This window comes from Acomys minous (assembly GCF_964271855.1).
Source record: "Acomys minous genome assembly, chromosome: 9".
Lineage (NCBI taxonomy): Eukaryota > Metazoa > Chordata > Mammalia > Rodentia > Muridae > Acomys > Acomys minous.
Window position 1 is genome coordinate 83,925,458 of NC_140490.1, and position 14,247 is coordinate 83,939,704.

A 14,247-nucleotide genomic window follows, 5' to 3' on the forward strand; every position below is an offset into this window, starting at 1 on the left:
GGTTTGGTTTTTTTTTTCTTTCTTCTTTATTTATTTTGATTTTTCGAGAAAGGGTTTCTTTTACAGTCCTGGCTGTCCTGGACTCACTTTGTAGACCAGGCTGGCCTCGAACTCTACCTGCCTCTGCCTCCCAAGTGCTAGGATTATAGGTGTGTGCCACCATACCCAGCCTGTTTTTATTCTTTTTTTATTTTTTTAAGATTTATTTATGGGGCTGGAGAGATGGCTCAGAGGTTAAGAGCATCATTTGCTCTTCCGAAGGTCCCGAGTTCAATTCCCAGCAACCACATGGTGGCTCACAACTACCTGTAATGAGATCTGGTGCCTTCTTGTGGTGGGCAGGCACGCGTGTGGGCAGAATACTGTATAAATAATAAATAAATCTGATTTACTTATTACGTATACAGTGTTCGGCCTGCATGTAACACCTGCAAGTCAGAGAGGGCACCAGATCTCATTATAGATGGTTGTGAGCCACCATGTGGTTGCTGGGAATTGAACTCGGGACCTTTGGAAGAGCAGCCAGTGCTCTTAACCTCTGAGCCATCTCTCCAGCCCCCCCCCTTGTTTTTATTATTTTCTATCATATTCCCTCCTCTTTTTTTGGGAAGAGGGGGGCAATGCCTCATTCTGTAATCCAAGCTCATTCCAGCTGCTGTTGTCTTCCACAAAACTCTGCCACCAAAACAAAAACAAAAACAAAAAACAAAAAGCAAAACCAAACCTTCTGCCACCACTACCACCCACCCTCCCCCTCCAGAAACCTTCTGGACCAACAGTTTCCTGTGGCAGCGCGTGGCTGAGGGACGCTCTGTGGCTGCGACTGCGAGGTGAGTTAGGAGCAGGCTGAGCTTCCTCTCACTTAACCCTGTGAAAGCCTCCCACAAACAGCTGGTTCCCCTTGGGCAGCACGTCAGTTCCAGTCTAAGGGTGACCTGCTCCTCCGTCCTGGTTAGTTTCATGTCACTTGACATAAGCCAGAGTCCCCAGAGAGGAGGGAGCCTCCTTGAGAAAATGCCTCCATCAGAGTTAAGTGCAGGAAAACCCATGGGGCATTTTTCTTAATTACTGGTTGATGGGGGAGGGCCCTGTCCCCTGGGCTGGTGGTCCTGGGTTCTATAAGAAAGCAAGCTGAGCAAGCCATGGGGAGCAAGCCAGTAAGCAGCACCCCTCCATGGCCTGTGCTCCTGCCTCTAGGTTCCTGCCCTGCTTGAGTTCCTGTCCTTTGGGTCATTGTGTCATCACAGCAATAGGACACTACCCATCCCTGGAGGCTTCTGACTTGTGGAGGTGGGGTGTGTGTGGGGTGTGGGAGGGTGAGGGAGATGGGGGGTCGGGGGGAGGGGCACAGTCTCTTTTCTTATGTGTTTCTATACAATTCTAATGTATTTGAAGCTAATTGTCACAGATGCACCTCTGATATCCTGGCACTGGCACGGTGTCTCTGTAGGGACAGTGGGGCTCAGGCCCCCAGCTTTCTCTTTCCCTGCATCTTGGAGTGTGTAAGGCCCCCATACATAGCCAGCTCTCACCCTAGCAATTTCAGATGCTGTTTTCTGGATGGTTCCACAGGGGACTGTGTCAGTGTCTCCTGCAGCTTTGTCTGAGGCCTTGGTGGGTTCTAGCCTTGCCCTTGGCTCACAGGGCCCAGAGGGGGTGTGGCCCTCAGAGGGGGCACCTCCCGACTATGGATGAGGGTGACCTAGCTCACCTATAGAAGGACCACTTGAGTAGGAACTGGCGGGCAGCCTTGGGGAAGCTGGGGCTGCCTGCATGCTGCTTCAGCACCTGGGTGACCACGTTGTCCAGCCAGCTGGCCCACTGATCCAGTGAACTCTGCTGCTGCAGGGTGACCTTGAAGTCATGCTCCAGCCGCTGCACCAGGCTCTCCTCACACTGGCACACCCACGAGGCCTGCTCCTGCGAAGGGACAGCGTGTGAGGGCCTGGGGCCTTCTATTGTATTTATCTGTTTTTTGTTTTTTGTTTTTTTTTTTTTGGTTTTCTGAGACAGGGTTTCTCTGTGTAGCCTTGGCTGTCCTGGACTCGCTTTGTAGACCAGGCTGGCCTCGAACTCACATTGATCCTCCTTCCTCTGCCTCCCGAGTGCTGGGATTAAAGGCGTGCGCCACCACGCCTGGCCTGTTGTATTTATTTGTGACAAGGTCTCATGTAGCCCAGGCTGGCCTCAAACTGTAGGTGTAGCTGAGGTTGTCCCTGACCTCCTGGGTTAAGGTGCTGCTGGGGATGGAGGCCAGGGTTTGGTGCATCCTAGGAGGATGCTCAACCCACTGAGCCCAACTTCCACCTTTCTTTCTTTATTGACAAAGTCTCAAGAGGTAGCCCAGGTTGTCCCAAGACTCCCAATCCTCCTGGCTCAGTCTCCTAAATGTAGTGATGACAGGTATGTGCCACTGAGCCTCACAAAGGGTCCTTTTGCACGTGTCTGGCAAGACAGAGCCGGACACACATGGTCCGGCAGCTGAAAGTATTAGGGATGCAAGTGGACAAGAGTGCTGCGTGTGAAACTGGCTACCAAAGGGGTCCAGGCACAGGGAGGCGGCCAGCAGGCCAGGCGCGGGCCTCAGTCTGCCCACTGCTGACATGCAGGGCAGGGAGGCATGAGCTGCCTGCTGCCGCTCCAGCTCTGGTTTCCTGGTCAGCGCAGGCGGGGCGGACCCAGTCTGGAGCACGGAGGGCAAGCACATGTCACTGCCAAGTCACCTGCACGTTGGCGAAGTCCACCCGGTTGAGGTCGCTCAGCATCTGGTTGATCTGTGACGTGTTCTGCAGCACTGCACGCGCTGCCTGCGCCAGGTGGTTGAGGGACGTGTAGCGCCGCAGCGTCTGTGCGAAGGCGCTCACAACACCCACCTGTGAGGGACCCAGGTGACAGGTGTGCAGAGTCCCTCCATAGAGCATGGACAGACAGACACATGCGAGCTTGTGCATGTGAACACGCGTTCCTGCTCACACACATGTACACACACACACACACTCACACACACACCACCCTGCTCCCTGCCGGCCCTTGGGGACTCAGGATCATGGAGGGAGGAGGGGGCAGGACAGGGCTCTGTGTGGCGCCATCTCACTGAGGGATTATCTGGATTGCCTGAGGTGGAAAACCCACCCTGCTGGCTGAGAAGAGCAGCCGCCTGTGCCCGCCAACCACATTCCGCCCTTGTGTTGCTGCGTCAGGCACAGGACCCTACACATACAGTCTGCGGGTCGGGGGCAGTGCATGGAGGTTGTGGCCCTTGCCAGCCAGATGGTCACAGCTCTAAGGGCTGCTTTCCTGGCAGTGTGGTTGTCCCTGCTGCTGGAAGCCTCCGTGGATACAGATCCCAATGAGGTGGGATGTCCCAGCACCCAGGGAACTGAGGCAGGAGGATTATGGGCTGGAAGACAGAAGTTTTGGGCTAAATGACATCTTGTTTTGGAAGATTTGGGAAGCGGGGTGGGGACCTAGAATCCTCACATCTGCCAAGCTAGTTTGTGTGTGTGTGTGTGTGTGTGTGTGTGTGTGTGGTGGTGTGTGTGTGTGTGTGTGTGTGGTGGTCTGTGTGTGTGTGTGTGTGGTGGGGTGTGTGTGTGGGGGGGGGTTGATGGTGCGGTCTTCACTTTCTACCTTAGTTTTTTCTTATCAGTCTGTGAGTGCACACATGTAGTGGAGTGTGTGTGTGTGGAGAGGTCAGAGGGCAACCTGTGGGTCCCACAAATCGACTCAGGCTTGGTGGCAAGAGCTTTTACCCACAAAGCCACCTCAACAGCCCCTGCACTGTACTTTTTTGAGACAGGGCTTGTGATTAGGCTAATGGTTGGTTCGTTGAGCCCCAGGATCCCTAGCTGCCCTTTAGTGCTGGTGCTATAGGTGCGCACGACCACGCCCAGCTTTTTTTTTTTTTTTTGTAGTGCCAGAGTCCAAATTCAGGCCCTCAAGTTTGTGTCCTAAACATGTTACCTCTGAGGCGTCTCCCCAGCCCCGGCGCCCAGCAGCCGTGCACACGTCCTGGGAGTGCCTGGGCGGCAGATTTACATGGACCACTCTGATTTGTGGCCCAGGCTACAGTCTAGTCAGGTGAGGAGACAGCAGCCACACCTGCTGCCCATTGCAGCTGTCTGCTCTACAGTGGCCCAAGAGCATCATTTCCATGCCGTCCATGGGGCTCCTCTCCCACCCCAACAGCATCCTGGGAGGCCCATTTTCCTAGACACACAGAGGAAGTGGCCTGGGGGGACACAGGGGGCCAAGGGGTCCCCCAGAACCATATGTGTGGTACCTTGGTCTGGATGACCTGCTGAGGGAAGCCACTCATGGCATTGATGAGCCAGCCCTCTAAGCTCTTGGCGAAGTTCCTGATGGCCTGGGTCAGGGAACCTGGAGGTGTGAACCAGAGGCTCATGGTGAGTATGGGGCGGGGGTGAGCAGCCGGCACCCTCCCCAAGGGGTCTACCAGCTAGCTAGACGATGTCAGTACAGGCTTAAGTCCCACAGAAGGGACAAGTGGCAGTCTGAGCATGCCCGGGGCTGGACACCTAGGGAGAAGGTGCCAGAAGACCAGACATTTGTAACCTGCTCTGGGCCTGGCTGGGAACGCGCATGGCTGTCACAGTGACGGAGCTCCTGGCATGGAGACCAGGGACGCTGCCCACCACCCGGCATTGCCTGGGCTGCTACACAGTCAACATGCACATGTATAGGTACCACAGCAACAGAGTCAGACATGTGCATATGTGCAACACACACACACACACACACACACACACACACAAGCACACACACATGCACACACACCCACAGGCACACACAAAGTGTATTCTGTCAACATTCAAATTTATTGTGTTGACTTGCTATAAGAAGAAATTTGTTTTAAAATTCTCCTTTTTTTGGACAAAGTCTTTCTACATAGCTGTCCTGGATCTCGTTCTGTAGGCCAGGCTGCCCTTGAACTCAGAGACCCTCCTGCCTCTGCCTCCTGCCTCTGCCTCCTGAGTCCTGGGATAAACAGGCGTGGACCACCACCACTCAGATAGACAGGCTGTTTTTACTCTCAGGTTTTGTTGTTGTTTTTCTTTTACTTTTAACTTATTTTCAGACTGTTTTTTAAAGAAAATATGCTCCAACATCATTGTCCTTCTGAGACGCAGGACGCCACCCTGGCTGGCTGCAGCAGAGGCCACGGTTCTCTGTATTTCTTCTAACTTTTGGCGGGAAGCTCCCCAGTGCACTCAGAGAGATCTACCCTGAGGGGCACTAGCAGCCTCATATACATGCAGGGAGGGCATGAAAGGCTGAATCTGGCCTTGCTGCCCATTCTATGGCTGTGGGCAGAGTCTGGCAGGGCCTGCATGGGTCCAAGGTTGTCCAAAGCCATGGGTGATTCCCTCTCTACTGGGCCAATCTTGGCCAGTTCTCCTAGCAAACATCCCTGGTGCCCACGGGTGGCCTGACATGCCCTTGAAACTGAGGTAGCCACAAAGGCTTGTTAATAGCCGACTCTTGGATGCCCTTGGCCCCTGAACTCCAAGGAACCTTCTGGAAAGCCTGGTACCTGTCTTGGCTGGCTTCTGCCTGGCAGAGCTCCCTGAGGTCAGGAACTGGAAGGAGCTGGCAAGTGAGAAGGCACCACAGGGCTGAGTGATGTCTCGGGGATCACAGGGGAGGGGGCAGGGCCTGGGAACAGGGCGAGGCGGCTTACTAGGGACTGGCCGTAGCACATCTGGGATAAGAGTCTCCACCAGCGCCTGGTACAGGATGTGGTCACAGCTGCGCATCCACTGCAGGATAGACTCACATTTACACAGAGAGATGAGCTTGTCCTTGGGCAGGACGGTAACTTCTGGCTCCTCATCGCTGTAGGAGGCAGAGAGGGACACAGGTGAGCACAGAGAGCCAGGGCAGGAAGCCCACAGAATGCGGAGGAACCAGCCTCTAACCGGGCGTGGCTCTGGGGCTCGGCACTGTCCTGGCCCTCTCATCCATGCTGCCCGGGCAGCAGTGCGGCTCCTCTGGGTCTTCCAAGGACTAGCATTGGCCCCTATTTTGCCTGTGACCCAGGTGATGCGAGTCATTGCAGCCCCTGGGCTGGGTCATGACTGGGCAGCACAGGTCTACCATCCTGACCCTCGGGAATCTGAGGCAGGAGGATGACAAAGCCATGCGCAGTCTGAGCCACAGCAAGTCTAAAGGCACACAGAATCTAGCCACCTTCTTGGACGGCTTGGCCATATGGGAGGTATAATCAGGAGATTTGCTCGGGGTTAAGTTGGGGAGCACATGGGCTGAGTCTGCCCTGTCCTGGGCTTGGGGTGTCACCTGGTAGGCAGCGAGGCGCGGCCATCGCTGGAGGTGGCCTTGCAGTTCCAGAAGGACAACCACAGCTTCTCGATGTACTGAAACTGGAGGTTCATGACGACGTCTAAGGTGGCCTAGGAGCAGAACGGCCTGTCAGGGGCCAGGCCTGGTCACATGCCTCGTACTCTGGGGGCGCAGCTGGGGGCGGGTCTTCTGAGGTCCCCCAAGGGCAGAGGTGGTGTCCAGGGAGAGGGTCGTGTGTGGGACGTGGGCTCTGGCCTCCTGTGGGACATCGGTCTAACGGTGCCACATGGGAGCTGCAGGTGGGGGTTGGGTCTGGCCAAGTAGGGCGTCACCTCACAGTGCCTGCGATACACCAGCTGCAGGGCCTTCACGTCGTGCGGGGTGACACTCTCCTGTAGCAGCGTGCTGGCTAGGTCAGGTGCCGGGAACTCTGGGAAGACGTGGGACACATCTGGGGCGAGACAAGGCACACATGTATAGGCTCTGGGGGACACAGGCGCTGGGCTGCGCAGTGGCAGTCCTGGTGCTATGTGGCCACATGGTGGCTGTGAATTAGACACAGCATAAGCAATGTTTCAGAGGTGTCACATAAGCTCATGGTGTGGGGCTGGGCTCGGGGGCTGGAGTGCTTTCAGGGATCCCATCCCGTCCCCCTAGCACTCAGGAGGATCAGGAGTTCAAGGTCAGCCTGGGCTACAAGTACCCAAAGTTGCCAACATTACAGCAAGCATCTTGTCATTCACTGTCTCGGCCGAGTCCTATTTATTCATTATTCTCTGGCCACCTCACACACTTGCTGTTTTGAGTACACAATGATCATTCTAGAATCCCAGTCGTCCAGGTCCCACGCTCACCTATGTACTGCTGATGATGCTGACCCTGAGCGCCCACGGCCTGCTCGGGCGTGCCATGCATGTTGCCGTGAGCTCCACCGTCCCCAAGGCTGTCTGACTTCTGGGCTGGCCGGTACCTGGGCAGAGGACACAGGTACATGGTGCAACTCTGAGGCCTCAGCAGCCCTGTCTGGGATGGGCTGATGGAGCACCAGAGGGCTCAGTGTGCGCTCACATGACATGGGCGATTATGTTTTGTTTGTTTGCTTCTAGTTTTGTCGAGACAGGGTTTCTCTGTGTAGTCCTGGCTGTCCTGGACTCACTTTGTAGACCAGGCTGGCCTCGAACCCACAGATCCACCTGCCTCTGGCTCCTGAGTGCTGGGATTAAAGGCGTGCGCCACCACCGCCTGGCTCCAACAAATATTCTTTATCTTCTAGTTCTGGGAATTGAAACGGCAGAGAGTGTCCTGCACCTGGACAGACCAGGACCCATGAACAGCATGGAGCAGCAGCAGGCTCAGGGGCAGGAAGCCCTGCCCACCCCACCATCCAGCTCAAAAGTAACTGGCGGGGACTGGAGAGATGGCTCAGTGCTTAAGAGCACTGGCTGCTCTTCCAAAGGTCCTGAGTTCAACTCTCAGCAACAACATGGTGGCTCACAACCATCTATAATGAGATCTGGTGCCCTCTTCTGGCCTGCAGGTGTACATGCAGGCAGGACATTGTATATATAATAAATCTCTTAAAAAAAAAAAAAGTAACTGGTGCACAACCCCCCTTCCTGTCTCTGTGACTCTGCCAGTGTCCTTCTGTGTCTGGCTCATGTGACCAAGCACTGTGTGCACTTGTTGGAGCAGAAGGCATTATGTCCTTTATTTTCCTGGCTGAACAGTATCCTAGGAGTGGGCAGAGTCCCCTCACGTTGACGTCCTTACAACAAGTGTATCTCTATGTTTCCATGCCATTTTCCCTCCGGAGGCAGGTGACCCTTGACACAGATCCTACATGTTTAGTTACTGTGTGGAGATTCTGAGTTTTTGATTTACAGGGGGTCGAGACCCCGAGTAGAATCCCCCAATAAGGGGCTGGGGGCGTGGTTGGGGTGGAGCCCCTGCCAAACAAATACACAAATAAATAAATCTTAAAAAAGAAAATAAATGAAAACAAACAAAAAAGTTAGATAAAGTGGGCCAGAAGCCTGAAGATGATACTACAATGTATTAAAGAGTTTCAAGTGACTATTCAGGTAGCAAAGTGTCTCTGTCATTTTTTTTTTTTTCATTTTGGAAGCTGCTAACATGTACTTCCTATTTACTCAGCTAATTAATTTTATTCCTTTTCAAGTCTCTGATAGGGTTGAAGACAGCAAAACATTATAACATAAATATAACGATTGTTTGGTGGTTCTTGTGTATATATATATATTGTATATTGGTGTAATGATATAAATGTAAAAGGGTTTTTTTTTTAATTAGACTAGCTGGGTGTGGTGGCACACGCCTATAATCCCAGCACTCGGGAGGCAGAGGCAGGTGGATCGCTGTGAGTTCAAGGCCAGCCTGGTCTACAAAGCAGGTCCAGGACAGCCAAGGCTACACAGAGAAACCCTGTCTCGAAAAACCAAAAAAAAAAAAAAAAAAAAAAAAAAAAAAAAGACTAAAAGGGGGAATTGTGGAAGAATGCTGAGTGAATGTATCAACCGTCAATAAAGCGCTGTTTAGCCAATCAGCTGGGCAGAAGGACATGAAGTGGAAGGTGGGACTTCCTGGAGGGGAGGAGAAAGATGGATGGTTGGAGGAGGACAGTGGGGACTTGACGAGGACTGGCCCAAGGGTCATAGTGACAAGTGCTTGGGTTATATGTGTGTTATAAGGTTTAAGGTAGTTTGTTTAGTTTGTGAGTAGATTATAATCAGTTCAGACTCTGCCCGGTGAAGTGCTGGCAGCTTTGAAGTTTCAGTCTCCCCGTGTCAGTTATTTGCTTTGTAGGCCGAATGGATACAAAATACTGTAACAAAGGTTCCATCATCTGACGCCACAGTCACTGTGTATTTGTGCAAACACACAGGAGGCCGAGCTGAAGACTCCCGGAGCGTCTTGCCTGTCGTGTTAGGGGGACACTGTGACGGCACCTGGGATGTGGGGCTGCAGGTCGTGGCCAGCCTGGCCAGCGTCACCTACCTAGGCTTCTGGTGTGTGGGCTGCTGCCTCATAGCCATGTACTGTGTGTCTTCCTGCAGTCGGTTCAGCGGGGAATCTGGCTTCAGGCGGATCCCATAGTAATGGTACTTTGAGTTGCCCCTGAAAACAAAACAGCACAGGGTAGGCACTGTGTGGGGACATTCCCCTGCAGTTTGGCAAGCACGGGGCCAACCCACACGCAGCGTCTGGTGGGGGAGCCTCTCACTCTAGTGTGATAAGGGCTCTAGGGTGTCCTGCAGTGAGGATGCGAGGCCACCTTTGTCCAGCCCAGATCTGCCTGCTTGTTGTGACTATGGCTGGGATTCTTCCCCGGGCTCCCGCACACCTCGTCTCACAGCTGGCCTGGGATGCACCTGTGTCCCTGGAACCTGCCTGCACATCCCAGGTGCATTATCACCATGCTAAGTCTAAAATTCCGTTTTGGAAAATGGCATATCTTAGGACATAATCGGAGGGAGCAGGAGGTAACCCTGCCTGCCTGCCTGCCACGCTCAGGGGACCACACAGACAGATGAACTCTAGTCTGGAAGCTGCATGCGACTTCATGGCAGAGGTGGCTGTCTTGTCGCTGTCCCCCAGGGCGTCCTCCTTCATCTGTTCCTGGGGAGAACCTGTGGGTGCTGGAGACTGAGGGCCCCTGCTCTCTTGAACCCACTTCCGGTAGTGCACAGTGGAACCACGCCGACGACTGTCTAGCACGCAGGTGGCAAGCTGGGCTGGTGATGCAGGCTGGCTATATTGCAGCCCTCCGGGGTGAGGCAGGAGGACCGATAGTTTCAAAAGAAATGGGCTATGGCTGGGCTCAGTGGGCAGAGGTCTCACCCACCACTCTCAAGGCCCTGGCTGCTATCTCCAACACCATAGAAACATATATGCCTGTCACTCAGCACTCAGGAAACGGAGACCGGAGGGGCAACCGTTCAACATCATCAGATATATAGTGAGCTTGAGGCTAGCCTCAGCTACGTTAGTCTGTCTCAAAAGAAAATAAATAAAGATAAAAACTGTTTGTTCAGGGGAATTTTGAATGGCTTAAATAAATAAATAAATGGAGTGAGCCCAGTGTGGTGGCACATGTCTTTAATCTCAACACTTGGGAGGCAGAGGCAGGCAGATCTCTGTGAGTTCAAGGCCAGCCTGGGCTACATAGTTAGATCTTGTTCCAAAGCCAAACCAACAACAACGAATTTTACAAAATAAAGAGTGAACAGCACATCCCAGCCATGTCCAGCCCTCTCTGTCTAGTGTCTCCCCACCCCCACCCCAGGTTCCCCCCATCCAGTGTCTCCCCACCCCCACTCCAGGTTCCCCCCATCCAGTGTCTCCCCACCCCCACTCCAGGTTCCCCCATCCAGTGTCTCCCCACCCCCACCCCAGGTTCCCCCATCCAGTGTCTCCCCACCCCCACCCCAGGTTCCCCCCATCCAGTGTCTCCCCACCCCCACTCCAGGTTCCCCCCATCCAGTGTCTCCCCACCCCCACCCCAGGTTCCCCCATCCAGTGTCTCCCCACCCCCACCCCAGGTTCCCCCATCCAGTGTCTCCCCACCCCCACCCCAGGTTCCCCCCATCCAGTGTCTCCCCACCCCCACCCCAGGTTCCCCCCATCCAGTGTCTCCCCACCCCCACTCCAGGTTCCCCCCATCCAGTGTCTCCCCACCCCCACCCCAGGTTCCCCCATCCAGTGTCTCCCCACCCCCACCCCAGGTTCCCCCCATCCAGTGTCTCCCCACCCCCACCCCAGGTTCCCCCCATCCAGTGTCTCCCCACCCCCACTCCAGGTTCCCCCCATCCAGTGTCTCCCCACCCCCACCCCAGGTTCCCCCATCCAGTGTCTCCCCACCCCCACCCCAGGTTCCCCCCATCCAGTGTCTCCCCACCCCCACTCCAGGTTCCCCCCATCCAGTGTCTCCCCACCCCCACTCCAGGTTCCCCCCATCCAGTGTCTCCCCACCCCCACTCCAGGTTCCCCCATCCAGTGTCTCCCCACCCCCACCCCAGGTTCCCCCATCCAGTGTCTCCCCACCCCCACCCCAGGTTCCCCCCATCCAGTGTCTCCCCACCCCCACTCCAGGTTCCCCCCATCCAGTGTCTCCCCACCCCCACTCCAGGTTCCCCCAATCCAGTGTCTCCCCACCCCCACCCCAGGTTCCCCCCATCCAGTGTCTCCCCACCCCCACTCCAGGTTCCCCCCATCCAGTGTCTCCCCACCCCCACCCCAGGTTCCCCCCATCCAGTGTCTCCCCACCCCCACTCCAGGTTCCCCCCATCCAGTGTCCAGGTTCCCCCATCCAGTGTCTCCCCACCCCCACTCCAGGTTCCCCCCATCCAGTGTCTCCCCACCCCCACTCCAGGTTCCCCCCATCCAGTGTCCAGGTTCCCCCATCCAGTGTCTCCCCACCCCCACCCCAGGTTCCCCCCATCCAGTGTCTCCCCACCCCCACTCCAGGTTCCCCCCATCCAGTGTCCAGGTTCCCCCATCCAGTGTCTCCCCACCCCCACCCCAGGTTCCCCCCATCCAGTGTCTCCCCACCCCCACTCCAGGTTCCCCCCATCCAGTGTCTCCCCACCCCCACCCCAGGTTCCCCCCATCCAGTGTCTCCCCACCCCCACTCCAGGTTCCCCCCATCCAGTGTCTCCCCACCCCCACCCCAGGTTCCCCCCATCCAGTGTCTCCCCACCCCCACCCCAGGTTCCCCCCATCCAGTGTCTCCCCACCCCCACTCCAGGTTCCCCCATCCAGTGTCTCCCCACCCCCACTCCAGGTTCCCCCCATCCAGTGTCTCCCCACCCCCACCCCAGGTTCCCCCCATCCAGTGTCTCCCCACCCCCACCCCAGGTTCCCCCCATCCAGTGTCCAGGTTCCCCCCATCCAGTGTCTCCCCACCCCCACCCCAGGTTCCCCCATCCAGTGTCTCCCCACCCCCACTCCAGGTTCCCCCATCCAGTGTCTCCCCACCCCCACCCCAGGTTCCCCCATCCAGTGTCTCCCCACCCCCACCCCAGGTTCCCCCATCCAGTGTCTCCCCACCCCCACCCCAGGTTCCCCCATCCAGTGTCTCCCCACCCCCACCCCAGGTTCCCCCATCCAGTGTCTCCCCACCCCCACTCCAGGTTCCCCCATCCAGTGTCTCCCCACCCCAGGTTCCCCCCATCCAGTGTCTCCCCACCCCCACTCCAGGTTCCCCCCATCCAGTGTCTCCCCACCCCCACTCCAGGTTCCCCCATCCAGTGTCTCCCCACCCCCACTCCAGGTTCCCCCCATCCAGTGTCTCCCCACCCCCACCCCAGGTTCCCCCCATCCAGTGTCTCCCCACCCCCACCCCAGGTTCCCCCATCCAGTGTCTCCCCACCCCCACCCCAGGTTCCCCCCATCCAGTGTCTCCCCACCCCCACTCCAGGTTCCCCCCATCCAGTGTCTCCCCACCCCCACCCCAGGTTCCCCCCATCCAGTGTCTCCCCACCCCCACTCCAGGTTCCCCCCATCCAGTGTCTCCCCACCCCCACTCCAGGTTCCCCCCATCCAGTGTCTCCCCACCCCCACTCCAGGTTCCCCCATCCAGTGTCTCCCCACCCCCACCCCAGGTTCCCCCATCCAGTGTCTCCCCACCCCTACTCCAGGTTTCCCCATCCAGTGTCTCCCCACCCCCACTCCAGGTTCCCCCATCCAGTGTCTCCCCACCCCCACCCCAGGTTCCCCCATCCAGTGTCTCCCCACCCCTACTCCAGGTTCCCCCCATCCAGTGTCTCCCCACCCCCACTCCAGGTTCCCCCATCCAGTGTCTCCCCACCCCCACCCCAGGTTCCCCCATCCAGTGTCTCCCCACCCCCACTCCAGGTTCCCCCATCCAGTGTCTCCCCACCCCCACTCCAGGTTCCCCCATCCAGTGTCTCCCCACCCCCACCCCAGGTTCCCCCATCCAGTGTCTCCCCACCCCCACTCCAGGTTCCCCCATCCAGTGTCTCCCCACCCCCACCCCAGGTTCCCCCATCCAGTGTCTCCCCACCCCTACTCCAGGTTTCCCCATCCAGTGTCTCCCCACCCCACTCCAGGTTCCCCCATCCAGTGTCTCCCCACCCCCACCCCAGGTTCCCCCATCCAGTGTCTCCCCACCCCCACCCCAGGTTCCCCCATCCAGTGTCTCCCCACCCCCACCCCAGGTTCCCCCATCCAGTGTCTCCCCACCCCCACCCCAGGTTCCCCCCATCCAGTGTCTCCCCACCCCCACTCCAGGTTCCCCCCATCCAGTGTCTCCCCACCCCCACCCCAGGTTCCCCCATCCAGTGTCTCCCCACCCCCACCCCAGGTTCCCCCCATCCAGTGTCTCCCCACCCCCACCCCAGGTTCCCCCCATCCAGTGTCTCCCCACCCCCACTCCAGGTTCCCCCCATCCAGTGTCTCCCCACCCCCACCCCAGGTTCCCCCATCCAGTGTCTCCCCACCCCCACCCCAGGTTCCCCCCATCCAGTGTCTCCCCACCCCCACCCCAGGTTCCCCCCATCCAGTGTCTCCCCACCCCCACTCCAGGTTCCCCCCATCCAGTGTCTCCCCACCCCCACCCCAGGTTCCCCCATCCAGTGTCTCCCCACCCCCACCCCAGGTTCCCCCATCCAGTGTCTCCCCACCCCAGGTTCCCCCCATCCAGTGTCTCCCCACCCCCACCCCAGGTTCCCCCATCCAGTGTCTCCCCACCCCCACCCCAGGTTCCCCCATCCAGTGTCTCCCCACCCCCACCCCAGGTCCCCCCATCCAGTGTCTCCCCACCCCCACCCCAGGTTCCCCCATCCAGTGTCTCCCCACCCCCACCCCAGGTCCCCCCATCCAGTGTCTCTTCACTCTGACTCTGGGTAGCTGAAAGTCATGAAGCCTCTACAGGAACTGGAGGCCTAT

General features: G+C 57.2%; 1 protein-coding gene across 2 annotated transcripts in view; it reads right to left on the minus strand.

Annotated features, from left to right (window-relative positions):
• The window catches only part of RFX2 (regulatory factor X2), a 68,141-nt gene that overhangs the window by 3,681 nt on the left and 50,213 nt on the right, over positions 1–14,247 (minus strand). For both annotated transcript variants that reach the window (XM_084795951.1, XM_084795950.1), the window contains 8 exons: positions 9,337–9,456; positions 7,176–7,291; positions 6,654–6,772; positions 6,319–6,431; positions 5,702–5,856; positions 4,283–4,380; positions 2,724–2,873; positions 1,712–1,920 (listed from right to left, as the gene is read on the minus strand). In XM_084795951.1, coding sequence (XP_084652077.1) covers positions 1,712–1,920; positions 2,724–2,873; positions 4,283–4,380; positions 5,702–5,856; positions 6,319–6,431; positions 6,654–6,772; positions 7,176–7,291; positions 9,337–9,456 — 1,080 coding nt within the window. The remainder of the gene's footprint in view (positions 1–1,711; positions 1,921–2,723; positions 2,874–4,282; positions 4,381–5,701; positions 5,857–6,318; positions 6,432–6,653; positions 6,773–7,175; positions 7,292–9,336; positions 9,457–14,247) is intronic.